Source organism: Eublepharis macularius, chromosome 5 (assembly GCF_028583425.1).
Source record: "Eublepharis macularius isolate TG4126 chromosome 5, MPM_Emac_v1.0, whole genome shotgun sequence".
NCBI lineage: Eukaryota > Metazoa > Chordata > Lepidosauria > Squamata > Eublepharidae > Eublepharis > Eublepharis macularius.
In genome coordinates this window covers 102,222,212-102,250,060 of record NC_072794.1, presented here as the reverse complement: position 1 = coordinate 102,250,060, position 27,849 = coordinate 102,222,212, and the positions used below count along the sequence as shown (strand labels likewise).

The following is a 27,849-nucleotide window of genomic DNA, read 5'->3' as shown; positions in this document are numbered from 1 at the left end:
AAAAAATTACAGTAAAACTCAGCTATGTAGCCAATCAGGAAACTGTCATAATGGCATGCATTTTAAATGTTGCAAATATATCCGACTAAGAGTAGTATGAAATTAGCCACGGGCACATCAAAGGCTATAGCAGATAGGATTCTGTCTGTACCTGAGCTGTATTACTCACCAGTCTAATGAGCTTGCAACAAAAAATAGTAGCCTTTCAAATCTCCCTTTTTGGACTAACATTGCTTGTTTCTGGTTGGATGATTTTTCTAAGATTTGTGGAGCAAATTCTCATAGTGCTGTTGTTGGGAGTGGTATGTGCAATCAGCATGGTGGACATATGCCAACACCCAGCAGAGAACACTCCATTGACTGAGACCTTCGGCCCATTTACTTCTACAGATAAATGGGAGATCACTCCAAAGGCCCAAGCAGCATCTTTCCTGTATCCTGATGAGAGGGCAGATGGGGAGGCAGGAGTGCATGGCTGTTTCATGAGAGTTGCAGTGCCTCCTAATGACTTACCTACAGTACTAGGGAGATGGGTATTTGGAATGATCTCTCACTTCTTAAGAGGGATATAAGGGAGGCAGTGAGAAAACCATGTCCTTTGTCTGTTCCCACCAGAAAATGGAAGATCTTGCCCAGAGCCCCCTTGTCTGAATAGCAAAGACTGGGTGAACTAAGCAGTGTCCCATTTCGGAGTTGAAAATTTTAACACAAAGTTGGGAATTTTCTTCCTTCCCAGATACAGCACTTCAGGAAGAAGCCATCCTTGTTCTGTGATCAACATAGTTACACATGGGTTGGGGGGGGGGGTGGCGGGAGGGGAAAAATTCAAAGTTGTGGATGTGGGACAAGCCCATCTCTAACCATTTCATAGATAGCCTAATTTTCCAATGAACTTCAGCCTTGACACTGCCCTGCTAGCCAATAGTATTATCATAAATCTTGCCGATTGTTAAGAGGTTCTGTTTCCAAGTGTCTCTGGTATTATAGGGAGCAGGAGGTTGAAGTTATAGGAACTGTGAGTGTTTGTGATGAAATCAAATGGCTGGAGCAATGAAAGAAAAGTAGTTTGAGGGCATCAAGGCAGATGTAGAACCAGTGTCTGATCGCCTTGCCTTGGGAAGTTTAAGAGTTAAGGTCAGTAGTACCTCTGTTACTGTGGGTTATTGCAGGGCGAATAGTGAACAAAACAGCTGTCTGCAAGATTAAGGATGATAGTGGTGCTGTGTTTCTTTTACAACGCGTATAAATGGTAGCGTCTGCTGTAAGCAACCAGACAGGCACTGTATGGGGAAAATAGAGTAGCAGTATAAAGATGCTTTTGCTATAGAAACGTGCCAAGTGTTTCTAGCATGGAATGTTTTTCAGAGGCACTGAACTAGTGGTTCCTTTGTTACAGTGGCAATCATATTGCGCGTCCCTGACAAATCTTCCAGGGCTATTCTTGACATGTCAAGGAATGTTCTTGGCATTTTCCGTACTTGTTCTTCTGGATGAAATGCTAAGGCAAGCATACCAGGGAAGAGTTCGGGCTTCTTGAGCTCTGGTAACTATGTACCTTATTTTCCTTGCTGACGTTTGACTCAGTACAGATAGCAGGGACAACCAGTTTCTGTGTTTTATACTGACATAAAAATTGAGATTACAGTGATTATTAACTTTTGGAGCATAAATGCCCCCAACCCCACAATCACTTGGGATAGGCTGGTTCTTCCCTAGCTAAAATTCCAGTCATCCAGGGAATAGTCTCGTTGCCCTCGTTGATACATAGAATAAAAGGTTGACCAAAGTCATTAATGCAGTTGTTTGTTGCCGTCCTTGCAGTGCAGTTCAGTTGTACAAGTATATAATTTATGAAGTACATGGATGTTTGGGAAGGGAGACTAGGACATGAATGTTTCTGCTGAAGTCAAATGACTGCTCCAATGAAAGGGCAACAAAGTTACCTTGTCTGCTGCTATTGCATCATAGTTCTAGGTAGTGTGAACTGCTTGCCGCATCTGAGCTTTGTCTGCTCTGGATGGAACCAAGCCATTTTGCACGCAATGTGATATTGTGCAGAAGAAAAAGCCTTTGGTTTCTTTTTGAGGGGTGTTATTCTAAGTCCAAAATTGCAATAGCTTGCAGTATTGAAGGCTTAGACCGCTCCCTGTTATTTGGGTGTACTGGGGTGTCCTTTAGGCCTGCTTACCAGTTGAATTCAGGCCTGCCCTGGCTAATGAAATTTAGTGAGTCCTTTGGCTAGGAATTTGTGTCAGGGAGAACCAAGCAAATAATGATTGGTGGTATGGGTCTTTGAAATGGAAAATATTCTGATGATCTGATTTAGCATGCTTATTTTGACTTGTATTTAGTAAACAAAATGGCTTTATGTGGTGAATTATTTTTATTGCCATATGTCTCAAAAATTAGAGGCAAACAATATAAGAGGGAGTACTTTATATAAGGGAAAACGCCTAGAAGGTATTGCAGACTGTTGACTCAATAGTTTTAGCACATCCAAAGACCTGTTTGGAAGATTTTCCATGGATAAATAAAGCGCCAGAAAAAATTTTCTCTATGCCTCTGGTAATGAAGAGTTCCTCACTAGGCTGGGACTTTTGTTGCGGCATTGTCCAGATTTCCTTCTTGTCCCACTTCTTTTAGTGAACAGGTGGGGCTGGTAGTGGACAAGACCTCACAAAGAAACATTGTGGCTACTCTCTGCTCTGGAACCATTCTGTTTCTCCATCCAACCCAGATTCTTCAGGAGGGTTTTGAATACAGTTGAAAACTAACGCTAAATCCACACAGAGCTTTGTAACTTGCTTAGATCTGAGCATGATCTGGAATTCAGGGGTGAAGGTGAACAGTGAGAGGACCAAATCTGTGGATGAGGCGAGATTCATCAAAGGAAAGAAATAAAAAATGCAGGCAAGATTAATATAGAGGCCAAACTGATCCCTATGAGAACATCCCTCTACATATACAAAAGGATCTACGCTTTCAGTGATTATTCAGGAAAGATTTTAGAGATATGTTGCTGGATCAACATTTCTGGGGTAAAATAGCATTTCCATGTGTATGAGAGTGTTCATCCTTCCCACTCCCCATGTTGCATCTCATATTTCCAAGGATCCACTGGCCCTTACGACTGGCTTTTTGTGGGACAGCAGTGGGAAGAGGGAAGAAGTTGAGATCTGCTTGTAATTCTTGGGAGTCTCAGTGAAAACATTGGCTCTGTGCTGCTGAAGTGGAAAAGAAAATCCAGATATTAGTAAAAGGGATTGAAAATAAAGCAGTATTATAATGCCATTATATAAATCTATAGTGCAGATGTATTTAGGAATCCTCTGTACAGTTCTGGTCATCTCAAAATGATTCAAAAAATTTATCTAATATACTGTTCTAAAATTATGTAAGCTAATAGCCATCTGATGTAGCGGCAAAATGTCCATAGGTTAACTAAGCACTGTATAAAGAAATTCTGCCTTATATCTGTCCTAAATCTACTGCCAACTCATTTTAGTGAGTAACCCTAAATTCTTCTATTGAGAGAAATTCTATTGATGGAAGGAAGCATTTTCACACTACCCACTTGATTTATATCCTGAGGAGTTAGCCGTGTTAGTCTGTAGTAGCAAAATCAAAAAGAGTCCAGTAGCACCTTTAAGACTAACCAATTTTATTATAGCATAAGCTTTCGAGAATCAAGTTCTCTTCATCAGATGCATCTGACAAAGAGAACTGTGATTCTCGAAAGCTTATGCTATAATAAAATTGGTTAGTCTTAAAGGTGCTACTGGACTCTTTTTGATTTCACTTGATTTATGTTATTCATAATGTAATGACTCTACCGTAGTCCAACTCTCTCTTCCTTCCCCTCCCCTGTTCTGAACTATACAAGCCCAAATCCTGTAGATTTCTTTTGTAGGAAGGAAACATTACTGCATTAGTCACTTGTATATTTCTGTATTTTTTTATTCTGCAATATCCTTGAGGTAAGGTGATCAGAAATATACATATTATTCTAGATATGGCTGAGCTTTAGATAGTAGCATGTCTAAGCCATGCAATGTTATCATTTAATCTTTTTCCTAATAATTCTGAACTCTGATCTTTTAAATGCTGTGATGCACAGAGCTGTGATCTTCAGTGACATTTCACTGGTGACCCCAAGTTGTTTCCTGGATACTTGTAGCCAGTTTACATCCCCATCAACATATGTAGGATTTCTGGTTTGTGTTTGTGTTACTTCTGTTGAATATATCTTCTGTTTTATTGCCAGTTCATTCTGTTTAGAAATTTCCTTGTGCAGCATTCCCTGAATGATGTAATGTCATCTGAAGACTTGTCCAGTTTTCAAACTCCAAGCTGATTACATATGAAGTACCACTAGTCCTAATACACATCTGATACTCCATGTTTGTTTAGGCCATTTTCCATAATTATTTATTCTCCAATTGGTGGTTCTCTTGTCCTGTCATCGATCATGTAACCTAAATTGCTAAAATCTACCATCAAATCTAACTAGAGGATTGGCAGGTAACTTTGTAACCCCAGTTTACAAATAAGGGCACCCTTATTTGTAATTTACAAACTAGTTATTCTAACTTTTGTTCTTTTGAATTCCCTGTGCTCTTCTGCCAGTAGCCTTAGAAATGATTAGTGATGCTAGTACCATCCTTCACAATGATTAGAGCCAACTAGAGCTGCTTCTTAATTAGGATTGGAAGCAGTAGTGCATAATTCTGACATCAATCATGATTAACAGCACAGACATAACCATTAAAAATGGCCAAGGCTATGAAAAATGTTGAAGATTAAGATATCAGGGTATTATGGGTTGAAGCCAAACTAAACGTCCTGCTAACAGACCCCCAATTTGTCTCATGATTTCCTAAAGGTCCCCTATGCCCCTGGAGCAGCATTTCAGGGAGATCAATGGGAGGGGGGAAGCAGGAATGTTCTGTTCCACTAACAGAAGTGCTTTGCATTAGCGGAAAAGTAGATCCAACCTGAAGTCTGAGCCAGCCCTCAGAGGCAGAATTACACAGGATAAGAGAAGCTGGATTTTTTTTGCAGAGGAGATCATATTTGATTTGATTGAAATTACAAACTATAACTTTGTGAAGAGAGCCTCTTTGTGACACAGATACAAGACCTTGCCCATTATTTATGGATGTGCCTTTTATATTCCAGTATTAAGGGGAATAAATTGTTTAAGCCCTTGAAATATTGAACGGTAAAGGAAAAAGAACCAATATTGACAAATCATTCTCTAGTATACTTGCTAAGGAAGTTTGCTGTTTGAGCACAGAAAGATGGGGATAATGTGTTTATAGTTGCTGTTTGAAGTGATATCAATGTGTAAGTAAACACGGTGGCTATCTGCGGTATCCAACCCACTTGCTTTACATGAGAATCCACATACATTTCTGTCCCTTGATTTTGTTCTATATAAGAGTTCTTTCCCAAATGGACAGTATGTACTTAATGCTAGGCATATCAGAGGTATGATATCAGGTCCCTGATGTAGACCCAAGCAAAGGGAAGAGGTAGGATTCACTCTTTCTGTGGGCCAGATTTGCATATCTGTCTTCTAATGAGCACTGCCACTGATAGAAAAGTTCTGAATCTTTTTATAAAGATGAGAGACTGCACTTATTGTTGCAAATGCATGAGGGCATTGCTCAAAAAGTCCCTAAGTATATTACCTGTATCAGCTCAGGGTGGCACATGTGGTTCTTCCATCTTCCATTTTACCCTTGCAACAGCCCTGTGATAAGATGAGAATGTAATTGGCCCAAGGTCACTCAGTGAGGTTCAGGGAAGAGTAGAATTTCCTAAAGAAATTCTTCCTAAAGAACCTCATTGACCTTTATATATTAATTTGCTTCCATTTTAGGTAGCCACATAGATCTGCACAATGATTCATTTTTGCAAAGAGTATGCTTCTGCATGTTTAATAATTCCACCAAAATGGGCTTAAGCAAACATGACTTTATGTTGCAAATTTGGTACAAGAAAAATGAGTGACATAACTAGGAGTCTGTGTGGGCTACACTTTATTAGTAGCAAGTCATTGCAAAAGGCTGTTGATCTGAATTTATTCCACTGAAGATAAGAACACTCTGCATGGACAATACTCAGCCCTGAAAATAGGTAATGATATCACAAATAATTCCACTGCACCGTGCCAGAACCTGTTCATATATGTACAAGCAAGCGAGACATGCTTTATTCAGGTGTCTTGAACAAGCCCTAATTTCTTCTTTATATGTATAAGCTTTGGTTTGTGTGCTCCCCCTCCCTCCTTCCCCTGCACATTAAATACTTTCTGGTTTGATAAGTCTTCCATATAACTACATCTTTTATGATATCCAGGTTTTAGATGTGTTAACAAATTGGAATTTGTTCCTTGCTCACAGTGCAGGATTCTAAACCAAGATTAAATTGGTTTAGAATCCTAGTTTGTTCACAAGAAGAAACCCTAATTTCTTTAAGTGACGAAATGTGAACATCACGGCAAAATGGATTTAGGAGAATCTTGTAAACCAGGAAGTTTTCAGTCTCAGTTTTGCTTGGATATTTCAGGATCATTCATATCACAAATGAATTGTAGATTTTGTGATTGAATGTAGCCAAAAAAACAAATCCATGTACTTTGCTTTTCTCCCCTGTGGGGACTTAAAGCAGTTTATATCATTCTCCTTTGTTTTATCCTCAGACAACCTTCTGAGGTCGGGTAGACTGAGATTGTGACTGGCTTTTATAAGTTATTGGGGGTTCAAATCGTGGTATACCAAATTCCAGTCTGACACACTAACACAATACAATACTGGCTTTCTTATCACCATTACTATGTATATAAGTGAAAGATTTACACTAGTGATACACTAAATGAAATTAGATTCTTGGCCAGACTGACTAGTGTTAAAATTTCTGTGTTTATGGTGAAAATATGGGAGTGAGGAATTTCCATTAAGAATATTTATTTTTAGTTAATACGGCAGATGTCCACTGATAGAAGAAACTGGAGTTTTGTGTCTTTATTAACTGAGATTATACTGTACAGTGGTACTGGGTCAAGGATTCCTCCTAGGAAATGGCTGCTAAACTGGGAGTCTCTTTTAATGAGTTTGAAGAATGTATTTTCCTGTCACCTGATCTCATCCTTTGTCTTTCATTTAGTAAAAGTATCTTTCAATATGAATTTGGAAAGGTGGCCAAGGGAAAGAACCAAAGAAAAACATGTGAAACCTGCTATGTAGCAATCCTGGACAACAATATATGCTTTCTGGGAGAAGAAGCTGGTTAAATACAAATGCGCTCTAGGGTCAGATCTACTTAAGGGAAATAATGGTCAGTTTATTACCTAACCCAGTACTATCTGTCACTAGTCTGCTCAGTGTGTGAAGTGAATACCGGCCATGTGAGGGACTTGATACATATATTGTTTGCTTGACACTGTAAAAACTGAGGTTGTCAAGCACATGATGAGTCACAGTTATGTCTGGAAAGCTGCTTGAGTTCCTTTCACTGAAATTGCTGGAATCTTAGACAAAAACCACATACTTCAGCATTGGCATGTGCCACTGGAGCACGTTATATGGATCTGCGTCTTTTAGCTGCAACCTATTGGGACTGAAATAGCTTTGACTTTAATTTTGGTCATATAGCTGGGTTTTTTTTTAAGTAACTCTTGTCACTAGGCAGCTGGCAGTTTTAAAGTCTGCATAAAGTAAAGCAAAAACAATGGCAATTTTTGCTCATGTATCTCATACCTTGGTTAAAAGACTGAATATAGAAGAGTAGATTGTCTGCTGCTTCGTCCAAGTGCCATCAACAGGGTGTTTACTCACGGAAAGTTTGGACCAGTGGTGAATGGATAAGAGGATAGGAAGGAATCCTTCTCCCTGCCACACACAAACATCTGGCTCATCACTGATAAAGTTTCACAAGATTTGCTTTAGCCCTCATTAGCTGGGAAAATGATCCATCACATAGAATGGGCTACTTATCAAATTCCTGGTTTTCTAAACTGAAGATACTTATTTCCTGAGTAGGAAATACCCTGCCTCATCATGTGGTAATCACATGACTATCTCAGGATTGTCTCAGTTGCTACATTTGTAAGGAAGAGGTGATTGGCATGTGTACCAATCACCTTTGGTTTGGGGGGGAAAGAAAGAAAAGCTTACATGACTTCATGCAGGCATAATACCAGTTTTGTAACACGAACTACATGAATGATTAAATGTGTTCACATGTAAGCCTATTCATTGTATGTGAGCAACCCTGTAGGATATAAAAAGTCATGTGCTGATTGATACTGTTTTCCAGCTTTGCTTTTGCACAATCTATTTAGTCAAGGAGTGGGATTTCCTTTAAGTATGAGCACCTTGCATCCATTTACAAGCAGGTTTATTCACAGATGTCTGTATTCCTCTACTCACATTTTTTTTCATATTAACCAATATCCTTTGCTTTGCAGTGAAAAGACTCAGTGCGCTAAAATATTAATAACATGGGAAAGTTCATGTCCTTTTAAGTTCCTTCTAGGAAGCTATATGACTTGAGTCAGCAGTGTTTATCTTCTATTTTCATTCTCAATAGATTTGTACTTGGCAGATTACCCATTAAGTGTAGTTGATTTTTTTCTTTGAAATTTAAATTTTTTCCATCTTCTTCACTAGTGTTTCCTCCACTGGCTTCCTGTTTACTTTTTAAATGATGTCAGACTTCCAAGTACAGAGCCGGGATCTTCAAAGGTGAGTTGGTTGTTCTTATTTTTGGACAGCAAAATCAAGCAGCTCTCAATATTTGGGAGTGAAGTGCCTTGTTTGTAAGGCTTACTGCTTGCATATCACTGTATTGAAGAGTACACAAGCTTCACACTGAGACTCACCACAGTCAAGGTATGGAGAGGGGTGCCTAGTCCCAGTCAAAAGTTCAGAAACAGAATTATTTTGGTTTGAAGCATAGGTTATTTTCATGCTGAGACAATTATTTCAGGAAAGTATCTTGTTGGGTAAAAGTTCTTTAATTCTTTTTTTCCATAATGGACAAGCTAGTACATTGTATTAGAATCTTGACTAGATTTAGCTTTTTCCCATTGGCGAAGAACTTTGCCTGCTTAAGTAGTCAGTTCAAACTCTTTCTCCTGCCTCCATTTTTGGACTAAAGGCTCGAAGAAGAATGAAATGGGAGAAACAAGGAAACAGATGCCAGCAAAAATGAAGGAGCAGGCGTATGTCTGGGTGTAATCATACAGCCAACCTGTAAGAGGCACACCAGAGTTCAGTTATTAAAACATTTGGATTTTCACCAAGATGAAAATTTAGAAAATATGTTCATTAAGGATATTTTTGTCGCCTGTTCTATGACATTACTGCTGCGGATCTGATATAAGTGACCCAGAAAATAGGAGAGTATTGATTGCCTAAATCACACAGAAGTAGATTGCATTTCATTAAGTGAGAAATAACGCATTCATTGTGCAATAAAATAATTATCTGAAAAGGCATTTGGATCTTGAACATCTCTTTCAAAATAAAACCAAATCTTGCTATTTAAAATGCTGGGTGGAAAACTTACTTCAACTGCATAGCTTTTTAGCTAGCGTTAAATATAAAGAATAAAGATGATACTGGGTTGCACTGAACTAACTTTTCTGTTGGTAAAAAAGAAACGAGGTCCCATTTGACAATTCAGAAAGTTTGCATTGTAGTTCATGAAACATGTATGTACAAAAGCCATGTGGAATGGGGGCTGTAGTAAAGATGGTAACTAGGTGAGATTTAGTGAAAACGATGCATCAAACCCATTATTTGTTAGCAGTATTAAAAGCAGCATGGCATGCAGAGAGTTTCTCACTGAAACTCAGAGCGGAGTACATAATGTAAGTCAGTGCAATCAGTAGGATGAAGAGGCATCTAATAAACAATGTAATAGGGCTGCAGAAATCTGAAACAAGAACAAGCCATGAAAACTAAGTCACCAATCAAGAAATAACCTAAATAATCTAAATGTTGTTCTTGTTTGACTTTATTCCATGATAATCTCTCTCATGCATGAAATCTGAAACAAGGCATGTATAAAACATGACATGTTAAAACAATGCAAGAAATGGTATTATCCAAGTAGAAATATAATGCAGAGAGGGCAAGATAAAAATATAGAGCAACAGATAATACATATAAATAGTATTAGGCACAGTCCCATTCTCTCTATTGAAGTGTCTTCTTGAATCACTGTTGTAATGCAGAGTGTAGTTTTTATAAAAATGTAATCTTTATAAGAATGCCCTCATGAACACTTTCTGTTTTACATCGTTTGCAGAAAGCTGGAAGTGTGGGGGCCTTCCTAACCTTCTCAGGTAGGCCATTCCATGGGGTGAATGCCACTACAGAGAATGCATGTGTATGGGCAGTTGTCAGTCTTGCTCATTTGTAGGGTGGCAACTGTACAGGGCCCTGTTCAGCTGCATGAGGAGTTGTGGTGGGGCACAGGAGGAGAGGCAGTCCTGCAGATATGAGTCCAAGGCCATGAAGGGCTTTGTATGTGATGGCCAGTAACTTGAATTGAACCCAGTAACTGCTGTGAACCAGTGGAATGACTGCAGAATGAGTGTGATCTGCATACTCTGCCTGGTTCCTGATAATAACCAAGCTGCAGCATTCTTCGCTAACTGGAGTTTCCAAATTGATTTCAAGGGGGAGACCTATATGCATTATAGAGTGCATTATAGTAGTCTAGTCTTGATGTTACTGTGATATGAATTCAGGTGACCAGATTAGTTGAGTCAAGGTAGGGCACCATCTTCCAGGCTAATCTAACTTGGAGAAAAAAATGTTTTTCAGCTGTATTAATTTGGTTCTCCAGAAGTAATGCTGGGTCCAGTATAATCCCTGTGCTCTTGACTGAGTCAGCAAGGGTCAGCTGAAACCCATCAAAAGTGGACGGCACAATGTCCTTCAAGATCTCGGGCTTCTCCACCAGTATTACCTCTGTCTTGTCAGGGTTCAGTTTCAATTAATTCACTGTCAGCCCTTTAATTGCAGCAGTCAGGCAGTGACTCAAGATCTCTAGTGTGTCCCCAGGAGATTCAGCTATAGAGCCGGATGTCATCAGCATGCTGATAGCATCCCATTCCAAAATTACAAATGATTTCTGCTAAAGGCTTTGGATAAGGCTGCTCTCCATGGAATCCCATAGGACAGATCCCACACTGATGATAACTAGTGTCCAGTGGCATCCCTTTGAGTCTGTCCATAAGGAACAATTTAAACCACAATTTAAAGTATATCCCCTGACACCTACTTCTGCCTCTGAATGTTTCAACAAGATAGCAGGGTGAGGGTCTACTGTATCAAAAGCAGTAGATAAATGCAGTAGGAGCAATAAAGCCTTTGTCTACATTCAGACAAAGATCATCAATTAAAGCCACCAGCTCCCATAGTGCAGCCTGAAGCCAAACTGAAAACAGCCTCAGAGATCATGAGTCTCAGAGCTCATGAGGAAGCCTGGAGTTGATCTCCCACTGCTGTCTCAATCAGTGAGTTGGTGATTGATTTGCAATAAAGACTTATTAATATATTCCCTACATGATTTCAGCAACCAGCAAGGACAAGAATCCAGAGCACAGGTGGTAGCCTTAACAGAAAGACAATTTAATAAGCTAGCTTCTCAGCAACTATAACTTAGTTTTATTTGAAAGATTTAACAATTTGCAGTAGATGATCCTTCTAGGCACATTCCCAAAGAATAAGAAAATAGTTTGGGAATCTGACTGGGAGCATCGCCTTCTGTAAACTGTCAAATTCTTAAAAGTATGAATGATGCAAGTTCAAATACTTTCTCTATATTTATATTGCACTCAGCATGTGGTAGCTTTAAACAAGGCTTTCGTGTAAGAGTGTATGGAGGAAAAGAGTCTGTAGCATCTCTGTATTACAGATTTGACAGGACAGTCCTATGCCGAGTTATGCCATTTTCAGCCCATTGTAACTCTCTTTAGGATTGCACTGTAAAAATAGATTAGGAGACATAATTCATTTTACTTTGAACTTGTTCCATATAAATGTGCTTTCTCTTTAAAATTTTCAGCAGCTTTTTTAGGGACCTTGTTATGCTGGACAATTTCCTTGCTTAAGGAAACCAAACAGCTGTGTGTCCAGCTCTGTTTACCTACGAAGACTTCGGACTTGTGCATCTCAAAAGGACTTCAGTGTAGCATAGCAAGCTGCTGTTCTATTAAAAATCTTGCTGGGTGCACACAAACCTTTGACTATGCCCAGGGTAGCTCTTAACAGCCTGATTGTGGTTAGAGAGATTTTCTTGACGTTCTAAAACTTCTAACTGCTGTATAACCTTTGAGGAAGGATTGTTCTATATGTTTTTGGTAAATTTCATCATTTTAGATTATATAAACCAGTATTTTTGTCGAGACTAAATATATCTGGTTCCTTTAACTTTTCTTTATGTCATGATTGTAAAACCATATGTTTTGTCCCAGTTTTCTCTCTCACTTTTCTATCCTGGTAGCTAGCAGAGCATTGCTGAAGAGATGGTTATGGGTCAAGAGGCCTGTCTCTGGTGTATCCACTCAGTGTTGTAGAAATGGGGGGAAAGACAAAGGATTTGAAGACACATTTTTCCTATCTCTTTTTTTGCAAGGCTATACAAGTTCATACTAATATGAATATTGTATTAACCTACCATAACATTTTTCAAGCAGTACATTTGGGAGCCCATTCCATGAAATGCCAATCTGATCACATTGTAGTGGGATGAAATAAGTGCAAAATGCGATCTGTAAGGATGGATCCTCATGGCCCTTTTCAGTAAGGTTATTCATTTCTTTGCATAGTGATATTTTCATGCTCTGCAGTGGTGTTTTTAAAATGTACCACCAGGGGGCTCATGCCTTTTCCAAGATCACCTTACTGGACTTGTGTTTCAAAATATTCTGAAATGAATTCTTGACTAGAATTGCTGCAGCTGTTATAACTTCCATGTATGTGGTGCTTCCCTATGTCACTCCCAACAACAGAGAACATAAAGTCCTTCTGGATCAGAGGCAGGATCTGACTAGAGACCAGTATCCTTTCCAATAGCGGGCAGCCAGATGCCTTTGGAAAACATACAAGCAGGTACTGATAATGATAGAAAGGATGAAAAAAAGGGGGGTGGGGGAAAAAATCCCCACAAACTCAACCCAAACAAGCAGGGGAACAAAATGATAAAATCATAGAGCTGGAAAATCTCTCGTAGGTCCTCTAGTCCATTCCCCTGTTCACTGCAGGAAATCCAAAACAACTAAAGCATTTTCAAAAGATGGCTGTCCAGCCTCTGTTTGGAGACCTTCAGTGAATGAGGGAGAACACCACACCTCCCAAGGTAACTGGTTCTGTTGTTGAACCACTCTACTTCATTTTACTTCACTTATACTCTAGCTTTCACCCCAGTGGGGACCCAAAATGGTCACCTAGCATGCTTCCATGGCAGAACAGGGGATTGAACCTGTCAGTCTAACCACTATACCACACTGGCACTCATGAGAAGTGCCAGTGTTTCTGGTGGTCCTCCCCATGTATGTCTCCAGCATCTGGGATTCAGTACCTGCAGGCCTTGTTTAACTATCACGACTAGTAACTGTCCATGAGGATAGATCTGATTTTCTTTGAAGATGTCAAGGGTAGCAGTCATCGCCTTATCCTTTGGTAATAAATTCCATAAGTTAACTATGCATTGCCTGAAATAGTATTTGAGTAGCATTTGTTTATCCTGACTGTTCCACCAATCAATTTCATGGAATCATCCCGAGTTCCAATATCATGAGAAGGGGAGAAGAATTTCTCTGGCCACTATTTACATTCCATTTATAACCATTTGTCAGATTCCCTTTGTTTTCTTTTTTCTAAATTAAAAAAAAACCCTGTAAATGTTGATAATTTTAACTTCTCTGTAGCTCTTGCAGTGCAGTGATACCTCTTGAAAGTAGGCAACCAAATGTGGCAGATTTGTCTAGCATCATTATAGTTTGATTTGTTCTATTTTCAGTACCTTTTCTAGTCATTCCAAACACTGCAGATGCCTTTTGTACTGCTGTATACTGAGTTGATAATTAAATGGAATTGTCTTCTATGACCTCAGAGCTCTTCCTGTGTAGTCACAACCAATTCAGACCCCCATCAGTACTTACATATGAAGTTTGATTCCCCCCCCGGCCGCCAGTATGCATCACTTTGTACTTATTTACCCTGTATCTCATTTGTAATTTTGTTGCCTATTCACTCAGCTTCTTGGGAGTTCTTCACTTTGGATTTCACTGTCCTGAATGTGTTGGTGTAATTCACAAACCATCTTGAATACTTTGGTATAATTCACAAATTTGACTGTTTCACTAGTCACTTACGAGCAAATAATATTGCACCATACTCAAGACTAATCTTTGGTTATTTCACTGCTTGCTTCTATTCACTGAGGGAACTGCTTGTGTATTCCTGTTCTTTAACCAGTTACTGATCTATAAGAGGACTTGTCCTCTTTTTCCATGATTGCTAAAGAATTCTAGATGATTAGTGAAGGAGGACTTCCTTTTGCAGAAGACATGCTGATCTGTTTTCTGCCAAATTCTTCTGTGAGTAGGATCTTAACAACCATGAATGTAATAATGCCTGTGGATGCAGATCTTTTCCCCTTCCTGAAGTAGTCCCGTGATGCCTCTGAAAAGATGATGTCGGGGGTAGTAGGAGCCTCATCAACATTGAGTACTCATGTATAATGACTGCAGTGTAGAGGAGGAATTGGGAAAAGTTGCCTCTCACTCTTCCACTGGCACAGCTGTCAATAGTGCAAGAGGCTCCGTTGAAAAAGGAGGAACTGGGTGATTTTACGCAATTCTCACTTTACTCACATATGCAGAGGAGTTAGCCGTGGTAGTCTGTAGTAGCAAAATCAAAAAGAGTCCAGTAGCACCTTTAAGACTAACCAACTTTATTGTAGCATAAGCTTTCGAGAATCACAGTTCTCTTCATCAGATGCATCTGCCGAAGAGAACTGTGATTCTGGAAAGCTTATGCTACAATAAAGTTGGTTAGTCTTAAAGGTGCTACTGGACTCTTTTTGATTTTACTTTACTCACATGGCATTTTGTCCCCGAGGCTCCTGTGATCACCATCATTAGCTGTTTGGATGTCTCGGGGCTGCTGGGGAATGGGAGGTGGGAAGGATATACCTTTTTCCACTTACATTTTATAAAGTGTTTAGTAATTCTAGTTCCCTACCTGAAAGTTAGGCTAATAGATCTGTAACTCCTCAGATCCCTCTTCCCTGAGTCCCTTTTAAAAAGAAGCATTACATTGGCTGGTCCCCATTCTATTGGTAAGGCTGATTTGGAATACCTCATCCCTTAACAGGGAATGATCTGTTCTCTCACAATGAAATAAAGACAGAAGGATGTTACAAGCATGCCGAGATAATGGAGAGGCATCACAGCAAGAATTACATGTAAAAAAAGCATGTAGAGGGGGACAAAATACATAGTTATGCTAATTATAAATTATGCTTATTTATTAATGATGCTATTTGACTAATGCTAAAACTTTCAAGACCATGATGACTAAGCTACCATTTTAAAAGAACACAAATTAGGGCCTACAAAGAATTGCAGGGGGGAGGGAATGCATCATTCGACCCCCCCCCCCTTTTCCAGGATTTCCAGTGCTTATTACACTGGTGTTACATAGAACTCAGCCTCTTGAATCTGCTCATTTATCATACAGACATCCACGTGGACTTAATCATACTTTCCACAACTGTAGCTTGAGCTTCTGTTGTGGTTTTAATAATTTAGAAAATCCTAAAAAAATTCCGACTCCTTTTCACTCCCCTCCTCAACTTCCTTTAATGAATCCAAATGAGATGTTTCTCATCTCATGATGACTTTCTGTCAGTCTAAAAGATGTTCTGTACATTTTTAGATTTAAGTAGAGCTGGTTTCTATTTTCCCTGCTACAGGCTCAGTTTCTTCAAAAAAGAAAATCCCCCAAGGCCAAACAAATCTAAATCCTAACTGTATTGTCTACACATTGAGAAATAGTACCTCTCTCTGTTCCTGGATCTGAAACAGCTAGTATTTATCCATGTGTTTTCTTTCCAGAGTTATTGTGCTTTTACAAGTAAGGTACAGGAACATGGAAATTAGGGAATTGGTAGTTGGGGGGTGTTATTGGGTTGGGTTACCACAACAAAAAGACAAAATCTTGATATACAACATGGCAATAAACAACACTCCTTAATTGTAAAATAGCAGGTTATGGGCTATTTTAGTATGTGAACTTTCAGCTGGTATTGAAGGGTATTATAGTTTGAAAGTATCCTTTGTTAATTAGTTTCTTTTTTTTCCTTTTTTTCTAGATTAGATTCGAGGAACAGATTGCCTTGTTTATCATATATTTTCTAGTATAGTAGAATGTCCTCATAATCATATGAGTCAAAATTTGCCAAGGCTAATACAGTTTTTGAGCTCATTAGCCAAAATGAAGTGTATATGTGTAGCCATAGAAATTATATCTAAAAACTGATTTAAATTGTACAAAACTGATTTAAATTGTACAAAACATTACTTAAGAAAAAATAGGATAATCTCAAGAGAAAGGTAGGAAAAATTCCCAGTAAGGTAAAAATAGTGTCAGTACTTTTAGGGAGGGGTCATTTAGTGTTTGTGAACATGGCATTTCCTGACATTTAAGTCATTGAGAAATAGTGCTGAGTTGAAATGAAGGATGATAGCTCACAACATAATTTAGAAGCATAACAGAAAAATTAAGCATCAAATAGACTAACATGATAAAACTGTGTCAGCAGACAAAAGATGTAAAAAAAAAATCAAATATGAACTGTAAAACCATGATTACAAAATGGCAGATAGAATAAAACCAGCACAAACCAAACTAGTGCAAAAAAACAGACCAGTATGAAGATTCATAAAAACATTCCTTAGGCAGTAAAATATCCACTAATAAGTGCTCGGGAAGGGACAGTTAAACTTCCAAAGAGGCAGAATTAAAATGGCTCTTGGAGACAAAATGTATTTGCCTGGTGCTTCAAAATGTACAGATTTGGAGTAATGGTGAGCTTCTCTGGGGAGGGAGTTCATAACCTAGTTGCCACCACAGAAAAGACCCTGTCTCTGGTGCTCACTTATGTTGTTGATGGAGTCACACAGAGCAGAACTTCTGACAACAATCTTAACTGGAAGGCAGGTAACGTATGGGAGAATACAGTCCTTCCAGTACCCTGTGATAAGAAAATGTAGAGTATTAATGCTCTTTGACTTCTTTTCCAGTATAATTTTTGTCAACATTTTTCAGTGGACTCAGCTTGCTTGGCCATCAGGTACGTGCATTCTTTTTGTTGGTGTGTTGGTAATGCACTACAGATTTCTTTCTTGGGGGGGTGGGCGTGGAATTTGATGCTGAGCAGGCTCAAATTATGATCTGCTAGCAATAAGGAAGAATAAGGCCCTAGTGTGGCAAAAATTAGGTGAAATACTTCTGCTCAAATGAAAATGCAAAATAGACAAAAAGCACAAAGAACAGATGAGAGGCATATAGAGAAAGGAAATAAAGTAGAAGGCAAATAGTGATGACTATTTATAATAGTCAATATTTAAATACTAAGGAGGTGATGCGTAGTTGCTATTGCTATTGTTCCTATAGGCTGTTACCTTCTAGTTTTTTTTCTCTTAGAAAATATATTTGCCATAGGACAGAAGGAAGAAAAGAGAATATGCTGTATTCTTTCCTTCTCCAAATCTTTAACAGGGCTAACAAGAATCCTTTTCGTGCTAATTTGTCCTATTAAGTGACTGACGGTCCATAAATAAGCCATAACATCACAGCTGGTTGCATTTCAAAATAGAAATAAAGTACAGAGTATTATGCTTTTCAGTTTGGTTCTCAAGCTTGTTCTTGGCAGGACAGCATTAAGGGAATGAAGATGCTTATGATACCTGCAATGGGAGGACCAGCGATGACTCCAAACCCAGCAATGAATGAAGAGAGTCCCAAAGCACTGTGGAAGTTTGGGGCACCTACAAGATCTACCTGTTGAAAGAACAAATATTTATTATTTCTTGCTTAATTTATGGTGTCACTAAAGAATGCTATGGTGACATATTGCCACCCATTTGGAATATGTTGTAATCCTTTGATGGATCTGGGGGAGGGGCGGGATCATTAGGAAATCCTTCCATGACTCTGCTGAGCTCAAGAGATAGGTGAAAACTTTGATGTAGTTATGATTCAATAAGTATTTTTTCAGTCAATGAAACTTGATTAGTTAAGGAACAGGAACATCAAGCAGTAAGGGCCAAAGTTTAGCAGAATTTGATGTTTGGATGAAATCTAAAATATGATGTCTTAAAGGTATTCTTAATTCTCCAGTTTTCTGCCGTTCTGCATAATTAACTTGATAATAGGAATTCCTATACATTTTAAATAATAGGGTCAAAGAATGATAAGTGTTTTACAGATCATCTTTTGGAAGTATAAAGTGCTGCCTTACTACAGTCCTCTTAATGACTTTTTTCTGCTTACCAATACAGGAAGCAACAGAGCCAAGTATCCACCGCTGAAAACAGCAAAGACTACAGCATAGATCATCAGCATTGGGAAGGTTGTGGCTAGAGGACCCAGCAGGTTAGTGACACCACAAAGAATGAGGTATGTCTTTTGGTAATGATACTTCTTAATCCAGTTCTGATCAGCAATCCAACCAGAGAACAATAGGCAGACTGTCTCTGTTACTCCTAAAAAGATTGGAGGAGGGGGGGTGTTCATGTACATTCAAACAAAATCTTAAAATTTTTAAAACATTGGCACTTACTTTCATTTTTTGAAGTATATATCATATAGGAGCTATAAAGTGCATTCGGAAATGCTGAGGTGTATCTCCTAGAGGTTAATAACAGTGCTCATGAAAAAAGGACTTTGTTCTTCTTTGGGGGGGGGGGGTAATATTTCCGTTTTCCCAGAGCAGATTTAGCACTTTGAAAACAAATGGTTAGTTGGAAAATTTCACATGTATTATAAATTCAGAAGAGTCTCCTTAAGTTGACTATAAGCAAAATTGAAGAGAATTGAATTGTTTTCTTTTGTGTGGGGCTAAAACACCCTCCCTAACTAAAAAAGGCACAGGTGATGTTTGTAAGCCACATTAAAACTAACTCATCCTTTGATAGTGACTCCAAAATCACTGTCTTTGTTCAGGACTCATTTGTTAGTCTTATCATTTGACTAGGAAGCCATCCATTTATTAACACTTCATATTTTATTGATCTTAGTAGCCGATTCTGATAGTTTGATTGTCTGTTCATAAATATTTCAGGAATTGCCACATCACACTCCATTGTTTGGGAAATATTTTATGACCAATATTAGAATGCCACAAATCCTTGTTGTTCCTCTCTCTTCCCTTCTGCATGCTACAGTCTAACAAATGTATTTGTATGTGTGCAGAAAATGGCATGCATGCTGCCAGGATTTGTGGGTAAAAAAAAACAGCTGCATATGCATATCTACTGTGTGCATGTTTCCAGATTGTAGCCATTTCCCATTATCTTCAGTTCTAAAATATTTCCCTTGCCCCATATCATTGGTTGGCAACTAAATTTTTTTTGGGAGGCTGCTTTGCAAATGTTATTAGGGAGTTAGAACCGAGTTTCTGATTCCCTTATCCTAAAATGGCCTTCTTTTCAGTACACGCATCTCTGTTATCTTTGGATTGGCAACCGGGGGCCGGATGATAATCCTTGAAAGTTGAATTTGGCTATGGAACCTCCAGTTGCTGATGCCCATTCTGTATTAATGTCTATACCACAGAATATTAATTGAACATTTAAAGAAGTGATTTCATTGACAGTGAATATTTGCATTTCATATAGTCATTTTTATTATTGTTGTATATTTATTACTTTGTAATATAAATATCCAATGAGGGAACAGATTTTGTTCAGAACAATTTTGTGTCAAATAACTATAAGATTTTGATTTTATCCTTTTGTTTCTGAATTGGTTGCCAAAATTGTACATATTAACAAACACATAAACATACCTTTGAGACGAAGATACACAGTGGCATATTCTGCATCAGCAGCATTTTAGTTAGCTCTTTCCTAATGTTCTTTATGCCTGCAACACACTATGTTGATGTTTCCAGGGAGCAATCTATGCTAATCCGAAATTACAGTTAATTTTTCCTAATTTTTATTGTCTTACAATTTACAGAATCACATTTAATTTGCTTATGCCCACTGTCATATTGTTGTGATATCCTATGTAACTAATGCATTTAAATCAGTCCTAGAATCAATAGATTCCTGGAACTATCAGCAAGAAGTATATATAAGTGTTGCATCTAATGTTCTTTCCTGTATACTTTGGATTGGTGAGCTATATATGCTGAAGTGAATCCAAAAAATGAAGCTTTACTGGTGGAATGGATCCTTCCCACTTCCTCCCATCATCTTCATCCCCCCACATCCCCCCAGGAACAGTGTGAGCTGCCGCTTAAGTAGAAAATCTGTGAGTATCATGGAATCCTCCTTGTGAAAGCAGAAGGGCTCCTTTGGATCCAACCCACAGAGAACTTAAGAATTCCACATTCTAAAGAAAAAATAGCATTTTTCTTACCAGCCACTGAAATGATGTAAGCAGCATCCATTGGGTCTATGCCCAATGTTTTGGCTCTGGCTGCAAGGTGAAAGGTGGGAACAAAGTAGGCTAGCTGACTGAAGAGAAAAGACCAAGTGAAAATATAGAAGAAAGGGTTTTTCAGCTGGGAGAAATCAAGATGTCGTGGCTTGCAGGGAAAAGGTTTGGAATCTCCTTCTTTTGGGGATGACAGGTAGCTTTGATTACTGGCCTGGTTGTTTGCATCATTACTCAGAAGGTTGTCTTGCTGTGGTGCTTCAGAACACTTATGGTTTACTGGGGCTGGCAGTTGTTCTTCACCCATATGTGAGTTACTTGTGTCAGCACATTCTTGAATGGCAGGATCCATTTTGTCTATTGTTGTTGTCCAGATTTCATCTTGAAGGTCTTCAAAAGTTTCTGGAAATGTACAGTGTGTAGGTATTTGGATGCTGTCATTTCTAGTACCTACGTCTTTGATTCTCTTCATGTGAACTGGCCATAGTAGCATGCTTGAAGGTACAAGGTTCAACATCATGCCACCATATATCAGTAGAGAACCTAAAAGAATGGAGAGACTATAAAGATGTGATTTTCCATCATACCACCAGGAAAGCAGAATTGGCTAACACTTTTTTATTCTTTGCAAGAAAAGTGCATGAAAATCAACACCTGTTGTTAAAAGAAGATTCTTTTTTTAATTTCCTCTGAAATGCTGTTTTCTCTTTTGTGATATTATTTAGCTACACCCTAAGATGTAATTAACAGAGAAGAAAAGGATACTGGAATTTTCAGATCTTTTACTTAATGATTAGTCAGTGCATTTCAAAAATAGACAATTCCTCTGTCTTTCTCTATTACAGAATCAAGTTTTATGCGAAAGATACGGCATTGCAGGTTTCTTGATTCATTTACAGCATAGGTAAATAAGCTAAGTTACCGAAGCAGGAATAAATTAAGTTACTATTTTACACTAAAATATTTGGTTCAGCTTTAACATCAACAATTTCAGTTATTGATTAACAGCTGGAAGAAAAAATAAATGACAGTATTGTGACATTTCAGAGATAAAATAAAAATAAACTATTATTAGAGCCAAAAAGCCAGTTTGCAGTTTTGTCCAAATGGAGATGTGGGAAGACCTCTAACCTTGCCAACCATAACTTTCTATCAGGAATTGAACAAAAGGTGCCAGGAGAACACACAGTCCCATTCCTGACCGACTAATTGCATTGGCTAAAGCCAGCCGCTTCTTGAAGTACTTGACAATCATTACAGCTCCCACCTGGTACAAGCAAGCAAAACTGAGTCCTAAAATGGAGGAAGAAATATATAGAGTGACATTCTTACACTTGTGTGAATACATTTCTTTTTATTTATTTATTATTTTATTCAACTTATATCCCGCCCTTTCTGCGAGCGGGCTCAGGGCGGCTTGCAACAAAATATATTATTAAAATACAATAAAACATTATTACAAATAGCATAAAAACCAATATTAATACACAATTATACCAACAGCATAAAAATCCAGGCGCCCCCAAACAAATCTGGCCACTACAGAATCACCATAACCACAGGCGCCACCATGATGTGTAACTCCAGGGCAGCTGCAAGAGGAGGATGTGGCAGTCAGAAATCCGCAGCCAGTTGAAACTGGAGTTCTTTTGTAGTTATCTTTCATTGTTTAGAAATAGCAGTATACAAATGGGGACTGGCAAGGTCTTGCAAGGAGCATCTCATTTCCCTCTCCCTCACCATGTTCCAAACCCTGCCTCCATAGCCTATTCCCCCATTTTCTGCTTCCTTCTCACCCACCTTTGTCTGCCCCCCACATGTCTTCACCTTTCCCTTTTCTCCCCTTCCCAACAGCCTCTCCCCTATGGTCCAGTTGTGTGGTGCTGTCTGAGCTGAGCCCAGTTGCATGGTGGGGAATCTGCAAAAAGGGGTACTTTGCTTTCTCTTGTATCCCCTTCCCCACATTATTTTCTCTTTCCCTTCTCCTGCATACATGCATATGTAGCATCAAGTAGCAACTGACATATGGTGACCTCAGTAAGGGGCTTTGAAGGTAGGTGAGAAACAGAGGTAAGTTTGCCATTGCCTTCCTCTGCAGTCTTCCTTGGACACTCGTCCAAGTACTGACTCTGCTTAGCTTCCAAGATCTGACAAGATTGGGTATATCAAGCCACCTTCCCTTCACAGCCTCCATATGTTCACCTTTCTCTGTGCCCTTCTTGCCTTCAAACTTTTTATCTGTCTCCCCATCTTCACTTGTTTTTACCTATCCCCCATCTTCACCTATATTTCTTAATTTACTTCATTTGTATACTGCCTTTCTCCACAAAGCAGCTTACATAATTTTCCTTGCCTTCATATTATCCTCGCAATGCCAAGAGGTAGATTAGGCTGAGTCTGTGTGACTGGATTAAAGTTAGTGAGAGTGGAGATTTGAACCTAGGTCTCCCAACATCCTACTCTGAAACTGTAACCGCTACAATACACCCATCTTTTTTAGGGGTGGGGGGAGGCTACTATTGAATAGTAGCAAACAGCCAGACCTGGGTGACTCATGCAAGTCATGTAGCGTCAAGTTGCCTGGCAGTTACTTCTGGCCCTAGCTCCAATGAATCTTCCCTCAAAGACCAAAACAGCCCTGGAAAGGGCCCTGTCCCCTCTTCTTGCCATTTACTGACAGAAACCAAGCCCGGAATACTAGCTAAACTGTTATGGTTGCCTAGCAACAGCCACAGGGGCATCGGGTTAAAGCTATAGAGGCTTCTTTTTCGTTTTGGGTTTTTTTAAAACCTTTTTTTTTCATTCCAGATTTTCCTGCAAACCTGAGGTATTTTTCTGGGATGTAAAAAGATCTGTCTTGCCCATTCATGGCTTCAATTGCTGGATTTAAGTATCCTCAGATCAGGGCTACTTGGCTATTACTATATAAGATGGATGTATTGGAATGAGGGGGAGTAGGTCTGATATACAGGGGAAGGCCCCATATGGTGCTGTGGGAAACAGCGAACAATTGGATTGGTGGCTTTCACTACTGCTTTCTAGGATGCTCTTCAGATGGCAGTAAGTAATGTAATCTTTGGCTAGATACTCTCCTATCTTGGAGGCTACCATCTCTAAATATGCTTTAACCTCTGATTTTTAAAAATATATAATCAAGGGACAAGAGGGTTCCAGGTAAACAAATAATAGGAATATATTTTCTGTAAAAGGATATAATTTTTACTGTGTTCTTTGTTCTGTACATATGTTCAGTTTTTTAATAGATCCTTGAAGCATGTTAACTCAGAATTGAGTCCCATAGAGTTCAGTGAGTATTACTTCCATGTAAATATGTTTAGGATTGCAATATTAACATAACTTTTAAGAATAACAAGGAAAAAGGCTTTTGCCACCCCAATTCTGGAAAACTGTTTCTGTTCTACTGATGAAGCACGTAAGAGGGAAATGGGGTACTGTTGTCTATAGATGTTTCTAGCAACCCAAGGATTGGAGAACCCACCCGACTGCAGCGTTGCATGGTTTTTTAGGAAATTGTGCCTCATGTTCCAAAAATTCCTGTGCAAGGAAATCATAATCTGTCTTTAGTGCGGACAAGCTCCATAATTTTAAAGCTGTAGTAGCCAGTTACTAGTAATATTCTAAGCAATTGGGCAGCTAGGGAGGTGATCTTTATGTATATTTTCATTATATAATCTGGAACGCTCTGTGGCTGTCCTCTGGCCAGATGGATCAACAAGCTATGCTTACCTGATAGAAATCCCATAGACACACAAAGGAAGGAGATGTTAGTGGCCACTGTGCTGATAAGACAACTAGTACCAAACAGGCATGCCCCAATCAGTGATGTTTGCCGATCGCCTAGCATTTCACATACTGTGGTTACCAGTGGAGCTGGAACAGAGATGAAATAAAGGCCCTTCAGAAAAGTGGCACTATAATAGTTTGAGGAAGAATGGAAGAATTTGGCTAGAATTAGTAGGTTGAATACTTCAAAACCTTCCTACTAAAACACTACAATACTTTTTGTAGTATTTGTAATACTACAAAACTTTTCCTCCCTTTCCTCTGGTCAAGGAATCTTCCACTAACACAGAAGAAAGCTGCAGAGAAGTTCTGTAGGATCAAACCCATCTTACAGACTGAGATACGTAAAAAATATGTTTTTTCCCTGCTCTCCTCTTTTGCATAAGGACTTTGAGAAGTCAGGCTAAGACACAAAGACTGGGCCAAATACCACTTGGTAAAGTGTGTGTTTGGGGTTTTTGTTTTTTTGGCTGAGTGGGAATTTGAATTTAGATGTTGCTGTTACAAATACCATACTTAATATTTCTCAAGAAAAAATAGTGCCGTGTCAATGTTGACATCTTGAATGTACCTGTGGTAAATAATGACTTGTATACCCTTTTTTTCCTGTCCCAGATACTAGTAAACATCCCACTGTTTTATTGCTGCATGGCCGCTCCACAGCCAGAAATTACTGGAACACATTAAAATTGTTTGGAAGCCGCAGCTGAGCCATAGTCTCTCTTTATATTGTCAGTTTAAACTAGCATTTGCTAACCTGCTAAGAATCGAAGAGAACTCATAATAGAGCCAATCCAACCAATGTGTTCAGAAGAGCCACCAACGTTTTCTTGAAAGGCCACAAAGAAAATTGCAAAGTTCTTCATGGTTCCCATTACAGACACGTTTACCTTAACAACAAAAAAACCCACCTTCAATACATTGTAAACTACACGAGAAAGCCAATCACTCTAGTTCCTGTTTGTTTCTGTTGTGTAGGACATAGCACTTTCTGGTTTTAGGTTAGATTTTTGTACTGTATTTTGTATCCTGTACACATGTGTGACTTCTATAGCAGATCTCTAGATGGGTCTCCATGAATGCTAATACATCTCTTTCTCCACATGTAGGAGATAGGTGAAGGCTAATGCAACCAGAACCAATCCTCTTACCTGACAAGTACCCATTTCTAAGATGTAGATTTTATCCAGCCTATATAAATAAAAAAGCTTTTTTCTTCATTATGTTTCCAAGGACCTTCATAACAATCTATTGAGCTTACTTCTTGTGATGTTTGAAGCAACCCCTTTGTCCCCATTTCTTACTTACCAGAAAAAAGTGAAGCACAATCATCCATCCCCACCCTCCATCAGGAGGTTCTGGGCTGTTGTGGCCTTTGCTGCATTTTACCACTATTAACAGATCATCTTTCCCCCTTGTTCTTACTGTGCGTTTTGTAGGGACAATCGACATTCTCAAAGTCCTCTTCAGCTCAAAGATTCTCAGTCTCTCAGAATGCAAGTTGGCTCTGCTGCTTTAATACTGACCTTTCCACTTAACCATTAACTACATGTTTTTAAAGGTTGGGAAATACTGTGAAAGTGATGTCTTCTGAGCAAGATGAGCTGCTTAACTTCCACCTTTCCTGTTACTACGTGGACAGCTGCATAAAGGAAACTCCTGTATATCACTGTAGACAAATACTAGGTTAAAAAAAAATTCACTGTGCTGGGATGAAAGGGCCCACATTAGCAGGTAACTCTGCCTGGCTGGCTGTTTCTTTGTGTGGACTTTTACACTGTCTAATCTGCTTTGAAAGCCAAACAAGACATGATGACATTGCTGACTCTGCCGTGGGGATGCCACCACCATTTTAAAGCTTTTGGGTTTTGTTTAAGATAAATGATAATTTCTTTTTTGTATGTTTTGAAACTTTGTAACCATTGCCAGAGGATGTTTGGCTTGCAAGCTCCTACCATTTTGTGAATGGCTCCAAGGGCGGTGGCAGCCATTTCATGGTAGCATCCACTCCCCATTCTGAACAAAACCCAACGAAATTGGAGACCATTGTGATAAGAGGCACTGGACCAAGGCTGCCTCTGCAGCTATTATACAGGCAGGGTAGTATGAGAGTAAGCAATCATATAGGTATCCTAGGCCTAGCATTTTGAGTTGTAGTCGGAAACCAACTGCAGACGGGATAGACAGATGGTCCCTTAATGATACTTAACATTTATGTATTGCTATTGCAAGCACTTTATACACATGATCCTGTTGCAATTCTTGTACTATGGTAGGATAATATCTCTCATACAGCATTGGGGGCCAGTTGAGTAAAAGGGCTTGCTCCTAAATAGAGGCACTATTTGAATCACAGACCACCCTGCACACAGCTCATTCTTTTAACCGCAAGTTTTAATAAGTTGGCTACTACATTCAGTTATAGCTTCCAAAAGGTTTTCAAAGGAAGCTGCCCATAAATTGCATTGCATTCATTAGCTCCCAGACATCTCCCCAAATTATTAAGCATAACAGGCAACATTCACAACATTCGTACCTTTATCTTTTTAGAGTCTAAAGGAGAATGACTGCCATTAATTGGGAGTCTGTGTGATGCAGCAGCTGGAGTGAAACCTGGAGCTGGGAGAGATTCAAACCCCCGTTCTGGTCAACCTTAACCTAATTTACTTTACAGGTTGATAGAACTATGTGCATTATCACCCTGACCTGCTCACATGAAGGGTGGGATTAGATTTTTTTCTGTGGAAACAGAAGTGCTGTACTTGAGACACTTGTAAAAAGCCAAGCCAACCTCCCATACCGAACACTGGAAGGCTTGTAATATATATGCTGTCCAGCCATTTCTGTACCACAGAATGTAAGCATACACCTTCTTGAGTAATGCCCAAGTTTCAACTGAAATGGAGGATTTACAGGCACCTGGGAAATTGCTACTGAAAATTAGTCTAGATTAGACTTATAAACCTTCAGTCCAGGTTAGAGGAAACACCAACATACCATTTGCCTGCAACTGGAGGATTCTGCATCCAGAAGAACCACATACGGCAGCTATCTCATTTTGAAGCACTTTTCAGCTGCTCTAGAAACAAGAATATGCCCAGCTGCAAATCTTACGTATTTGCTCAGTGGAATAGTTGACAGAGGATTGTGGTTCTAGGCTTAACAATTTCAAGACATCCTCTACATTTATAGATTTGGAGTGATTTTAACTACCTGATTGATGGGTTTCAGAAATTATTGAAGGGACTCCTTTAGTACCAGGCCTCTTTGTATCTCTTGATCTGGCAGTGCAATTGGGGAAAAATGCCAAAAATGACAGTGGGGAACACTAGACCGTGGAACTGGATAA

At 39.0% G+C, this 27,849-nt stretch overlaps 1 protein-coding gene across 1 annotated transcript; it reads right to left on the bottom strand.

Annotated features, from left to right (window-relative positions):
• Positions 1 to 7,984: 7,984 nt before the first annotated feature.
• On the bottom strand, positions 7,985 to 26,010 carry SLC16A4 (solute carrier family 16 member 4). The gene is made up of 8 exons (XM_054980045.1): positions 25,809 to 26,010; positions 25,258 to 25,390; positions 24,444 to 24,587; positions 21,828 to 21,989; positions 20,679 to 21,239; positions 18,585 to 18,796; positions 17,999 to 18,092; positions 7,985 to 9,258 (listed from the first exon to the last, which is right to left on the bottom strand). The coding sequence occupies exons 1-8, from the start codon at positions 25,950 to 25,952 to the stop codon at positions 9,116 to 9,118; spliced, it is 1,593 nt and encodes a 530-aa protein (XP_054836020.1). The 5' UTR covers positions 25,953 to 26,010; the 3' UTR covers positions 7,985 to 9,115.
• Between the last annotated feature and the right edge of the window lie 1,839 nt (positions 26,011 to 27,849).

Excerpts from the sequence above, each read along its gene's own strand:
- SLC16A4 (XM_054980045.1), bottom strand. The coding sequence starts at position 25,952 with ATGTCGATTGTCCCTACAAAACGCACAGTAAGAACAAGGGGGAAAGAT. Across the intron at positions 25,391-25,808 it reads TTGTGCTTCACTTTTTTCTG|GTAAACGTGTCTGTAATGGG; the intron begins GTAAGTAAGAAA and ends TTTGTTGTTAAG. Across the intron at positions 18,093-18,584 it reads CTCTGTTGCTTCCTGTATTG|GTAGATCTTGTAGGTGCCCC; the intron begins GTAAGCAGAAAA and ends TTCTTTCAACAG.